This window comes from Homarus americanus, unplaced genomic scaffold, assembly GCF_018991925.1.
Source record: "Homarus americanus isolate GMGI-L3 unplaced genomic scaffold, GMGI_Hamer_2.0 scaffold36426, whole genome shotgun sequence".
In the NCBI taxonomy this organism is placed as follows: Eukaryota; Metazoa; Arthropoda; class Malacostraca; order Decapoda; family Nephropidae; genus Homarus; species Homarus americanus.
The window spans coordinates 765,026-778,406 of NW_024741106.1; the positions used below are offsets into that span (position 1 = coordinate 765,026).

Sequence of the window (13,381 nt, forward strand, 5' to 3'; positions counted from 1 at the left end):
GTCAGAATCGACACCCTTACCATGGCCTGGACCTTTACCCTCAACTCGTCGTTTCAGAACCATCTTCACGGCGTGGCATCAAGCAATTATCATCCCTAGTTTACCTGCGTGGATCGTTCAGATACCTCTGTCAGGTGTATATCACATACTCGAGTCTGCAGTGACACATCAACCAAATGAAATACAGTGAAATAACATGCATAAAGTATTAATACGTAAGGGCGAAAATAGCTATGAAAAGACCAGTTGTAACACCTTTTAACCAATGGTAAGTCATGAACCGTAGGTGGGCGTGGTGCTGGATAACTCACGCGCTCATTGGGCAGCATCTTCACCCCCGGGGGCATCGGACTGAGTAAAAGGGGCGGAGCTTGGCTCGAGAGGGGGAAGAGGAATCAGGCTGAGAGGGCCGCAGGAGGGGCTGTAAAAGTGCTCAGTTAACACCTGACAGCCAACTAGCTCGGGTAGACCAAACTGATACACGCCAATACTCACTTGCCATTGTATGTAGATGGAAGTAGATATTTACATGTTAACTGCCGATTGTTATTGCTGGCCAATAATAAATCGCTTAAGAGTTATGGTGATTGAGCTCCTGGTTGTCATGTGTGATGGCATACATTTTGCTCAAAACCTCAGCTATAGGCCTTGAGGTATTAGTCTATATTATTTTCCTTTAAAAAATCTATATTAGTTTATGATTTGATGAAATAAACAATGTTACACATTATATATATATATATATATATATATATATATATATATATATATATATATATATATATATATATATATATATATATATATATATATATATATATATATATATATATAGTGCATATGTGCATGCTCATTTTATATGTATATACAGTAGTATTTCAACCTATATCGATTTCTTATTCGCTGCTACAAGGAGGCCTCCTCATATACTGTACTTCCACACTCTTGTGTCTTGAGCCCTTGCTGCCCTCTGAGTGCCTCTGGACCTGACATCACCATCAGGTGTTGTCCAGGTTTCGTGGCTCCTGGTCACGTCCTCATGTGGTGTGTCCTGCTCCCCGCCCTTCACTTCCTGGTCCTTGTAATAATTGTGTTACTCTGGGTTTCTTCCTCTTCACCAGTTTTCCCTCACGTTTCTTCAAGTTCTGTCTAACACGCGCCTCGTTATGCTACTTTGATTATTTTACAGTTTTTGTATAACCTTCTTGTTGATCGTTAAGTCAATATCGGTCACCTATTGGTTAGATTGTTTCTCCTTTGTAGATTATTTTAGAGGTTACTATAATCTGGGAATTTGGGGAATCTGTTCGGTCTCAGTCTTAATTTTTCGTTTCCTTTTTCCACTTCCTGAATTATGTTCGTTATTCTGGCGGCCATGATGTAAACATTATGACGTCAATAAGCGAGGCTGGCTGAAGTAGACACAGACCTCGTTGGAGTTTATATACTTTTTACTCTCGCTCTCTAACTGAATATAGAAGTATTATTCACGTGTTAAATCCACCAATAATGTCAATGTAAATATCTTCACCGCAAGTGTTTCTTAAAGATAATAGCAATTCATATTTCACTGTATAAATGCAATACCTCGTCAACATCTTAACAAGGTATATGTACGAAAATGTATTCTAAATTCTGTAGTCCATGCCAAGACTCCTAACTTAATGCCTTTCAATCTCCACAAAGTAGGAATAACATCCTAGGTGACCTTTGACCTTTGGATGTTGGTGACCAAATTTCACAACTCCTAAAAGTCCTAAATTTCCACAATCAGGAGAGACTAGAGTGATTTGTCTTTACCCTGGGAATCTCTTTTAAGATTTACTATTAACTCCTTATACGCTTCTACACACACACAAGAACACAGATTTTATCTCAAATGACCTCTTTTGACCTTTTGATTCGAAGCAAACGTTACCTTAACTTTCCAAATTTCCTCTCGCTTCCTCGTAAAGAAATCTTGACCTCTGTAGCCCCGAGCAAAGAACTTTCCTAACCTCTCTGAATTCCTCCTTAACACAAACTAGAAATCTTGAGTGACCTGTCTTGACCTTCTTGGAAGACGGAGGCAGGGTACTTCTCTGCCTGACGTGACCTGTCTTACCGTCAGACGCCTCACGCAGGTGTTGATGGGTATATACCTAGTGGATCTCTCTCTCTCTCTCTCTCTCTCTCTCTCTCTCTCTCTCTCTCTCTCTCTCTCTTTTTTTTTAAATACGCCCCCCACACACATGCAATTAGTGTGTACAGTAGTAGTAGTAGCAGTAGTAGTAGTTTTAATAGTAGTAGTAGTTTAATAGTAGTAGTAGTAGTAAATTTTCCATCAATCTGTTTCATTCATCCATTTTTCACAACCCACTTCATTCACTCACTCACTCTTCGTGCTAAGTGTTGGGGAGGAGGAAGGAGAGGAAATGAAGAGAGATAATGACTGATAAAGAAGTAGAGGGATATAGAGTGAATGGATGATAAAGAAGAGAGGTGAGAGAGAGAGGGGGGGGTGGGGTTTGTAGGTGAAACGAAAGAGGGGAGATACAAGGTGAGGAGGATGGGTAAGGGGGAGAAAAGAAGAAAGAGAGATAAGGGATGGGAGAAAGGTAAGAAGGGAGGTAGGTAGAGAGAATAAAAAGGACAAAAGGGAGGAGAGAGGTGAGGAGTGGGTAGGGGAGACTGAAGAGAAGAGGGAGAACGAGGGAAGATGAATAGGGGAGGAGACAGAGAGGGGGGCAGGATAGGTAAAGGAGAGTAATGAGGAAAGATATCATGAACAGGGCAAGAGAGAAAGAGGGGTAGGATGGGTAGGGGAGAGGAAAGAGAGAGGATGAATAGGGGGAACGAAAAGAGGAGAGAGAGCGGTGGGTGTAACCAGGGCTAGTGTTTACAGCGGTCAAAGGGCACAAGTGCAAATGTTTTGGTCAAATACACGCCACGTTACCCACCTTCAACAAGCAGGATAGATCTCCCGTCTACATGATGGGATGGGGATAGGAGGTTGGAGGCGCTACAGGAGGAAAAAAAATGAAGGGAAAGGGAGGGAAAGGAACTAATAGAAGGAACAGAACGCCAATTCATAGTGGGTATTTGTCCCGTCTGTCCATCACTCCTACCCTGTCACACCGCCCCTTCACACCGGCCCTGTCACATCGGCCTCGTCACAGGAAGAACGAGTCAGTTAGGTCCTCGCTACTGACTTGATAATGGTTGTAGGTTGGTCTTCATGGTCGTGGGTGAAGGTGGTGTTGACAGATGAGGGTGTGGGGAGGGTTTGTGGGGTGAATGGGTGGAGATGGGGAGGTCTGGCAGATGGTGGTGTAGGGAAGTGTAGTGTAGTAGGGTAGCGGTGTAGGGGGTCGGGGGGAATATGAGCTTTATTTTAGTATGGAGTTTTGTGTTCAGTGGATCTCTCTCTCTCTCTCTCTCTCAATATGAATTACATTACTTTTTTACTTTTCTGATACTAAACCTAACCTAATCCAACCTTTTTAATACTGGTAACTTCACTACGAGGGTTATGCAGCAGGCAGGACTTTCAACTGATATTTCTATGTTGTTGTGTAAACCTGTTCCAGATCCGGGTAAGGCGCGGAATGAAAGACCGCTGCTGAAGTGATGCTCTCGGGAACGGTAAAGTCAGGTTATATCTACTGTACCTTTGATCGAGTTTTTTTTTTTATGGCGTAAATCCCATTTTTTCGTTGTACATGGAGTGAGATACAGATGGGGGAGCTGAAGTATACGAGTCCTTCTATAACTTGAAGTAAAGTATATATTTTTTACTTTGAATGTGTACATGATAGAAGCGTATTGTAAATGGCGTATGGAAGTAAGGTTTATGTTTTTTTATTTTTTTATACGATCTTCATTGTCACTATACTTCGACAGTCCCTGGATGACGTCTTCTTTGGCTAGTGGGTTGCTCATTGGGTCTGCTACCTCGTTCACTTGGCCACCTGCTTCACTTGGTTACCTCGTTCTCTTGGCCACTTTGTGCACCTGGCCAGGCCCTATCCAACTTCTTTTTAGAGGATCGTGGTATATCCGTTGTTTAGTCAGATAAAAAACAAAAACAATTCCTTCGAGTAGTTTATGGCCAAGATCACAAATGCAGTTCTTGACACCATTCAGCAACATCTGGAGGATATTTTCAGCCATCTGGATAATCGGATTGAACGAAGAATTCTCGAATGATGGCGGTCACGCTGCATCCTTGATTTTTTAATTGCTTTGTGTTTAGAATTCACTTATTAACCTTGCATATGACATTGGCAGTTTCCTTCTGTCATGTGTATATCGAAAGTTAATAAAGCCTCAAGTTGTACAAGGACTTTATGGACAACCTGTGTTAATATTGACTATAAAAGCAAGGGTCTCAGTTTCTCCACGGTGACGTAGACTCTCTTGATGTGTAAGATCCCACCAGTTTGTGTTATTGATGCTATAATATTTTACTTAGCTTCAATAACTAAGATACTTAAGCGTATATTCTATTTCAATTCATTATTTAGGCATTAAAACATAAAAATTACGAGTAAAAGGTACATCTCTCTAGCATAAATCTGAGGTGAGTCTCCCAGCCCGCCCCTCGCTCTTGTGCAGGAGTCTGAGATATGACAGGAGACCAGCCGGCCATCCAGGAAAGCTGAGCAGGTTCAGTTTATTAGTGAGATTGTGCTTCGTGCGTACAGAGTTCTGCTTTTTAATATGTGCGAGATGCATCTTAAGACTGCAAACTTCCTCGCTACCGTACTTCTAAGATTCTTCATGTTGTTCTTCGTCGTCGTCTCTATCAAGTTTATTTCACACCAAGGAAATCTACTTCATTGTTGTTTACTGTCACAATACCATTCATCTACTCTTCCGTCCTGGTTGTTGCTTCATCTTGGTGTCATGGTCCACTGTGGGATGATTGACGTTAAGCAGTGTAGAGAGTTTCTTCTTCCTGGTAGAGAGAGCAAGAGTGTATACACCGTCATGTGCATAGTTGTACATTCAATTAAAGCAAATTTAGTATATTTCCCTGAGGCACGCCAGCCCCAGTCACCTTTAGATCGCAAACATGAGAGGAAATAAGACTTCATGGATTCTCAGGGCCTGTACAGTCACCACAAGACCTTAATGCCAAACTCGACAAAAGGCGACAGCGATAACCAGTACAACACCGCATCTAATTTTATAGTCAATGGGTGTCTGGTGCCACGGGTGCCTGGTGCCACGGGTGCCTGGTGCCACGGGTGTCTGGTACCATGGGTGTCTGGTACCATGGGTGTCTGGTGCCACGGGTGTCTGGTACCATGGGTGTCTGGTGCCACGGGTATCTGGTGCTACGGGTGTCTGGTGCTATGAGTGCCTGGTGCCACGGGTGCCTGGTGCCACGGGTGCCTGGTGCCACTGTCTGATGCCATGGTGTCTGGTACCATGGGTGTCTGGTGCCACGGGTATCTGGTGCTACTTTGTCTGGTGCTATGAGTGTCTGGTGCCACGGGTGCCTGGTGCCACGGTTCCTTAGTGCCACGGGTGTCTGATGCCATGGGTGTCTGGTACCATGGGTGTCTGGTACCATGGGTGTCTGGTGCCACGGGTGCCTGGTGCTACAGGTGTCTGGTGCCACGGGTGCCTGGTGCCACAGGTGCCTGGTGCCACGGTTCCTTAGTGCCACGGGTGTCTGATGCCATGGGTGTCTGGTACCATGGGTGTCTGGGTACCATGGGTGTCTGGTACCATGGGTGTCTGGTGCCACCCAGGTATCTGGTGCCGGGTGCCTGGTGCTACGGTTGTCTGGTGCTATGAGTGTCTGGTGCCACGGGCACCTGGTGCCACAGGTGCCTGAACACGGGTGCCTGGTGCTACTGAGTGTCTGGTGCCACGGGTGCCTGGTGCTACACAGGTGCCTGGTGCCACGGGTGTCTGGTGCCACAGGTGCCTGGTGCTACGGGTGTCTGGTGCCACGGGTGCCTGGTGCCACGGGTGCCTGGTGCCACGGTTCCCTTAGTGCCACGGGTGTCTGATGCCATGGGTGTCTGGTTACCATAGGTGTCTGGTACCATGGGTGTCTGTTGCCACAGGTATCTGCAATTGCTACGAAGGTGTCTGGTGCTATGAGTGTCTGGTGCCACGGGTGCCTGGTGCTACAGGTGCCTGGTGCCACGAGTGTCTGGTGCCACTGTGGTGTCTGGTGCTATAGTGTCTGGTGCCACGGGTGCCTGGTGCTACAGGTGCCTGGTGCCACAGGTGTCTGGTGCCACACTGGTGTCTGGTGCTACGGGTGTCTGGTGCCACGGGTATTTATCTGGTGCTACAGGTGCCTGGTGCCACAGGTGTCTGGTGCCACAGTTGTCTGGTGCTATGAGTGTCTGCGCCACGGGTGTCTGGTGCCACGGGTATCTGGTGCCACGGTTGTCTGGTGCTATGAGTGTCTGGTGCCACGGTTCCCTAGTGCCACGGTTCCCGAGTGCCATGGTTCCCTAGTGCCACGGTTCCTTAGTGCCACGGATGCCTGGTGCTAAACAGTTGAAGGGTTTAGCGGGAGACTGACAACAGTGAACGTCTTTTCCCTAAAATTAAATTGTCTATCAGTCGTCTTTGTTATCATGGAGGAATTAATTTGTCTGCTCAGATATTTATGTTACCAGTGACTGACAGCAGCGATACTGGTATTTAGTGAGTGACATCTGTGCACACACACACACACACACACACATAGTTAGAGACAGAGAATGCTGTATGATTGGGTAGATAGACATGGAAAGAGATAAGATGAATTAACAGAGATGTAGAGAGAACGATAAAAAGAGGGATTGAGATTAATTAAAAGATTGACGAATAGACAGAGTTTGCAAGACACAAATAGAGGTGGGAAAAATAATTAGAGAGAGAGAGAGAGAGAGAGAGAGAGAGAGAGAGAGAGAGAGAGAGAGAGAGAGAGAGATGGAACACATGGACAGATAGATAAAGAGATGGAGACAATTTGATAGACAAACAGATAGAGACAATCAGGCAGTCAGACGGACGAACGAACAGCTTAATCAGTATGTCTAACGGAGTCTGTTTATCATGATGACTCCACGTTGATGATGTCTGATGCAGTACTTGTGATGCATATCATTCACTGTCTAATGCGTGTGGCGCAGTAAGAAGTCTTGAGATAAATGACCTTTTATTGTAGAATTTATAAAAAAAATGATACAAGAAGTCATAATAAAAATGGCCCTTTATGAAGCAATAAACATTAAGAGAAAAGGCCTTATAGGCAAGAAAATATAATACATTAGCCCTTAATACCACAAACTTCAAGAAAATGGCCCTTAGAAATAAAATTATTCAAGAAAAATGGCCCTGAAGACCATAGGTTTCAAGAATAATGGTCTTGAGACAAAGCCCTGCCAAGGACCTTGATATGCCACCCAGGAAGCGGCGTTCTAGATTGTTATAGACGAGAGATATTACACCGTAATCTGTAGAGCACTTCACTATGAATTATGCATCCCTGCTAATAGTGTGTGTTGGTGTCCTGCCATATCTGGAGGAGGCGAGGGTTGGCTGGTGGTGGGTGGTGCCGCCTGCAGCCGTGTGTAATGGTGGGTGGGTGTACTGGGTTTGTGTAGAGTGTAAGGTTGTGGGTGTACTGGGTTTGTGTAGAGTGAAGGGTTGTGGGTGTATTGGGTTTGTGAGTGTGTATTATTTACAAGTATAGGGCACTGTATTTCACACACACACACACACACACACACACACACACACACACACACACACACACACACACACACACACACACACACACACACAGATCATTGACTGAACTTTCACATATAGACTGGCAAACATAGGAGCTGGTCGGAGGTGCTGCGTCATGTCACTACTGGGACACTAACACCCTAGTCTAGTTCCTACCACGCCTGCAGGACCCCACTACTCTTGCAGGACCCCACCACGCCTGCAGGACCTCACCACTCTTGCAGGGCCCCACCACGCCTGCAGGACCCCACCACTCCTACAGAATCCCACCACTCCTGTAGGACCCCACCACCCCTTCAGGACCCACCACTCCTGTAGGACCCCGGGAGCCTTAAAGGCCCTTACGTTTAATTTTCCTCCTAACTGGTGATGAGAAAACAAGGACCCTATTGGTCTGTATTCTTAAAGGAACGTAAGGTAAAAATATTTCTTCTTAACTGGTCCAGGATGAATGTACTTTACTGGCTGTTTAAAACTTCGGGCAAGGATGGTTAGGTTTAGGTTAGCTTACGTTTGGTTAGTTAGATCAGTTTAGGTTAGGTTAGAGTAGGTCATGTTAGGTTTGGTCAGTTTAGGTTAGAATAGGTCAGGTCAGGTCAAGTTACCCTTAAGCTTTCTCTTATTTCCTTGTAAGGGTAAAGACTTTATCGTACTATAGGTTGAGAATCTGGACCAAAAACCTCAGGGTGTATACGACTGTGCATTGTCATCATTGAAAGACTTATCTCACTGGTGTGGTGTTGGGGGAGAGGATCTGTCTATTGTACAGCGAGTGTGTGGAGTAAGCTTTTGATATACAGGTTACTGGACTCTCTCTCTCTCTCTCTCTCTCTCTCTCTCTCTCTCTCTCTCTCTCTCTCTCTCTCTCTCTCTCTTTTATAAAGATTAATGAAAAACCCAGAGAGTGAGTAATTATTACATAGGGTTATAATTATGAACTCCTAATCTGTCCTCCTCGTGTGAGTTAATCAACTAGAGTGAAAACATTAAGAGTACATTCAAGAGTGACCATCCGAGTGCACGATTATTTTATTATAGATCGTTGGTGAAGTAGCGTCACTTTATTACGAAGATATAACAGGAAGAGAGAGAGTGAGAAAGAGAGAAGCATAAAGGAGAGAGAGACAGAGAGAGAGAGAGAGGGTGTGTGTGTGTGTGTGTGTGTGTGTGTGTATGTGTAAGAGAATGAAAGAAAGCACCCGGAAGTTGGAATACCCCAAGGCCATGTTTTCGGACCCAGTTTAATTTTAATCAACAAAATGGATAAATCAATTCATTCAGTCATCTGTATTCACCCTGGCCTTGCACTGTACATGAAACTCAGTAAGATACCGATCATTAAATTCTTCAAAAACCTGAACGAACTCGCAATTGGTCGACATAACACAGAATGTGGTCTTCATCGTTCACAAGTGCAGTGGTGTGCATATCTTACGGTCCAAGGAGACAAAACCTCAACCATGTCTCGTGCGTGGAAGAATAACTAAGATTAGTGCATGCAGGGCGACATACTTAGTGGTAAATAACATAGATAGTTTAATGACAAAGCAACGCAGCCGCCGGTAATCTACATGAACGGCAAAGTGTTACAAGATTCAGGAGATATTAACAGGAGATAAATATTCTGCAGATATGTTAAATACAAAGACATAGAACGCAAACTTATTGATTTTTGGGTATACGGGAAGGATTGTAAGAGAATGTATATAGGAGATAAAGAAAAATGTGAAGATAAAGAAATAATTAGGAGACTCTGGGATAATAAACCTCTAGGAATCGATGAAGTAGAGTGAAGCATAAGAACAAAAAAAATCTTACACAATGTTGTTCACAAATACCTTCATGCAAGCAGTACCAGAGTGTGGAAGTTGGATAATCTGGCAAAGAAATGACTGAAAGAAATCTCTGCAGCATTGTCATAAAGGCAGACGTGTTCAGAATGACAGTAAAAATCAGAGGTATCATGTTGTTTAATGGACGAGAGGTGTATGGTAGTTCGTGATGAGGAGGGGGAGGAGGTTTAAGGAGATGACGGGAGGAGTGAGAGAGATACGAGAAGGATTTGTAGAGGAAACACCACATGTAGGGACCAAAGCTTTGACATCAGAGTGACACATGAAAGTATTCTCATAAGAAAATCCATCGTTTTTTAAGCTGTAAATGGGAGTCTACAATGCAGGTGAAAGAACAGGTGTCAACTGTTTATCTTGTTAAGAGTGAAGGTGAAGAGCCGCTTGACCTGAGGCGGTGAAAGGTTTCTATGAGTAATTTAAAAGATATGGACAAATTTTGGCTCCGTAGGAACAGGGCAAGACAATGAGGTGGTTTGTGGAGTATATGTGAGGGTAGAGAAGGTTTTTATTTGTATACATTAGGTCCTGTTCACTACATCCCGGTCTGTTGATGAGAAAAATGGTCTTCTTTTAAACATAGACTGATAGTTTGTTGTTCATTAATGGAAGATAATATAAAAGCGCTATCAAATACACGTTAAGAACAATAAAATTCAAAATATCCATATAAATGTATCGGTAACAAAAACGATAAAGAAAAAAAATAGTTGAGATAATATAAAGATTCTCCAGTTTCTTTCTCCATAACCACAGCTCTTAAGTGGCTTTAACACCCTGAGTCCATATTTCCTCTCGATCGAGTCTTACAGCAGTTGAGCTTCACAGTTAACAGACTACAGGATGCAGTGGTTCCTCTCTATTGCAGTTTGTCCTATTTACATATCTCTTGGGTTCTGTTATGTAGGCTGTCTGTTGTTCGCGTCATTTCCTTTGATAAAAAATAATTCAAATTGGTAACAAAGAGATTAAGGGGTGATTTGTGTGGCAGTTTACAAATACTAAAACTTAAATTCCGAAAGATAGGAAGACGATAAAGTCCTGAGAAGGAATAGTAAGAGAAGATTATGCCAGAATAAACCCTCAGTCGCTTGTAGTGCCTGAGGCGACAAGATTAGAAATTGCAAATAATTAAGATGCCGATAACAAAATGTACTTGTTTTATAATAAGAGGTTAGTGAAAATTTGCTAATGTGAATATTTACCGAGAGGAAGAAGCTAACTGAATCTTATTTAAGTTAACAGTAGTAGTTATAAATGTGTTCTTCTACCATGCTATTACTTGGCTTTATAAATGGAACAGTAAACATATCCATTAAATGCAGGAAGCTCAGTGAATGAAAATTTCACTACAATAGCAATACATTTACTTCACTTGTGGTTTTGTCTGGTGAAATTGAAATTAATAGAACCTCCTACTTAATGTACAACTGTTAATGAATGCTCCTTAATAACGCTTTGTACGACCACCAAGCAGCGTCTGAGGGCTGCTGTGTGACAAGGTGAATGGTCCATTACTTAATGTGTCGTCTTACCTTGACGTCTCATTAGGAAGCACAGCCGTCTGGTGGGGGGAAAATTTCAACTTGATACAGAAGGGAAGTTCTTTGTTTGTAATTTCTGACGCATGAAAGTTGTTTTCTCCCAAGCTGGAAAGTTCATAGGTAAATATTATGTGTTATTGACAAGACAAAGATTAGATACAAAATAATTGCTGTCTAATGCATAAAGATTTACTCGTCGATTTAAAGACCCGAGGAAGATTTTGCACAGTAATATCTGATAAGAGCCAGACGGAACTGAGGTAAAATTAATCTATCAGCTCAGTGCCGTGAGTAATTTGAAAGTAGTAGAAGAAGAATGTTATTTACACAATACATCTAAAAGTCATCAAATATAATGCAATGTAATATGATGAATACGAAGTCGGTAGATCTGATAAATGGAAACGTTGACAGCGAGGGGAAAACTGTACCCCTCTCTCTCTCTCTCTCTCTCTCTCTCTCTCTCTCTCTCTCTCTCTCTCGTAAATCAGACTATGGCCGCTTTTCTAATCTGTCAATGGTATTACCTCACGACACAACAATTACTTATGCTACACTCCTGGACAAAAACTGGTCGACATTTACAACATTCGGCCCCGGCTCTCAGGTACGAGGACAGATCCAGGAAAACATGACACTCAGGCTTGATTGTTGTCATACATGGAGGGTAGGCCGTGTACCTGTGTCCAGTCGGGGGTGTGCTGCTCTCTCTCTCTCTCTCTCGTGCTGGTCACTAGTATAACTCTCCGGTGACTCGTGGGATCTCTGGCAGTCTAATTTGATAGACTCATTGCTGTGACTATGATGACAAGGTATTTTGTTTTGATAAACGAAATTCTCCTCCTCCTCCTTTTGTTTTTTTCGTCTTTCTCCTCCTCCTCCTCCTCCTCCTCCTCCTTCTCAAGGTTTCTTCTCATTCTCCTGTCTCTCCTCCTGCTATTTCTGCTTCTGCTTCTCCTCCTGTCTCGTTTCTTCATTCTCCTCCTCCTTCTCCTACTCCTTTCTCCTCCTCCTCCCTCCTCCTCCTGCTCTCCCTCCTCCTCCTTCTCTCCCTCCTCCTCCTGCTCTCCCTCCTCCTCCTGCTCTCCCTCCTCCTCCTGCTCCTTCTGCTTCTCCTCCTGCTCCTGCTTCTCCTACTGCTTCTGCTTCTCCTGCTTCTGCTTCTTCTCCTCCTTCTCCTCCTGCTCCTTCTTCTTCTTCTTCTTCTCATCCTCTCCTCCTCCTTCTGGCCTTTTCTCCGTGTAAGAGACAGACCACCTTCATCCACCTCTCTCATTTTATCCGATCTTGTACCTGTCGACCGTCACTCAGCATTCCTTCATGTCCTTCCTCACAGCATTGTTCTGAAGACTTATATTGAAAATTCCTGTCATTTTTTTGTTTCCTTCTTACTTGTCAACTTTCACTACCGTCTTAAAGGAGTGGTGGCGTAATCTTGTGACGTGAGGAAGGTTGTCATGTCTTTTGGTAATATAGTAAAGTGAATGATGTCATGTTCTTAACCCCACGTAACAATGTTTGTCTGTCATGTCTTTTGTCCCGCACAGTAAGTTTTGTCATGTTGCAAGCCCACAGTATAAGTTTGTCTGTCACATATAAAGCTTATACCAGAAGTTGGCCATGTCCTAAGCTCACACCACAAGTTTGTCGTGTCCTAAGCTCACACCACAAGTTTTTACAGGCCCTAAGTTCACACCACAAGTTTGTCGTGTCCTAAGCTCACACCACAAGTTTTTACAGGCCCTAAGTTCACACCGCAAGTTGGTCATGTCCTAAGCTCACAGCACAAGTTTGTCGTGTCCTAAACTTACACCATGTTGTTATTTTTACCGTGACCATTTCCTTCCTGTCCATATACTCTCTCTCTCTCTCTCTCTCTCATGGTTGTTGTGTACACTAGGAGAAGAAACAAACATAGCACTGACTGTAGATCTCCGCTTCTCCCTGTCTCCTATGGTACTGTAGTAGGTCTCCATACACTCTGGGAAAACAAGCAACAAGGGAGAGAAGAATGAGGAGGAGGAGAGCGAGGTGAAAGAGGAGAAGGATAGGAGTAGCAGGAAGAGGAAGAAGGGATGATAAGAGAAGGAGGTTAAAGAAGAGGAGAATAGGAGGAGGAAGAAGACAAGGACAAGGTGAAAGGGGAGGAGGATATGAGAAGAAGTAGACGGAATAGGAAAAGAGACGCACAAGGGTGAGGGCGAGAAGAAGAAAGAAGGGTATGAAGAGGGGGAAAGAGTAAAGATAAACTGAAGA

The 13,381-nt window shown here is 43.7% G+C and overlaps 1 protein-coding gene across 1 annotated transcript; it reads right to left on the reverse strand.

Moving 5' to 3' along the window:
* Positions 1-5,176: 5,176 nt before the first annotated feature.
* LOC121875580 lies at positions 5,177-6,044 on the reverse strand. Its single transcript, XM_042380167.1, has 2 exons — positions 5,899-6,044; positions 5,177-5,807 (listed from the first exon to the last, which is right to left on the reverse strand). The coding sequence occupies exons 1-2, from the start codon at positions 6,042-6,044 to the stop codon at positions 5,177-5,179; spliced, it is 777 nt and encodes a 258-aa protein (XP_042236101.1).
* Between the last annotated feature and the right edge of the window lie 7,337 nt (positions 6,045-13,381).

What these genes read in the sequence shown, in the direction of transcription:
- LOC121875580 (XM_042380167.1), bottom strand. Translation starts at nt 6,044, where the DNA reads ATGGTACCAGACACCTATGGTAACCAGACACCCATGGCATCAGACACC. An exon ending in ACCTGTGGCACCAGACACCC is followed by an intron (nt 5,808 to 5,898) that starts GTGGCACCAGGC and finishes CTGTGGCACCAG; the next exon opens with GTGCCCGTGGCACCAGACAC.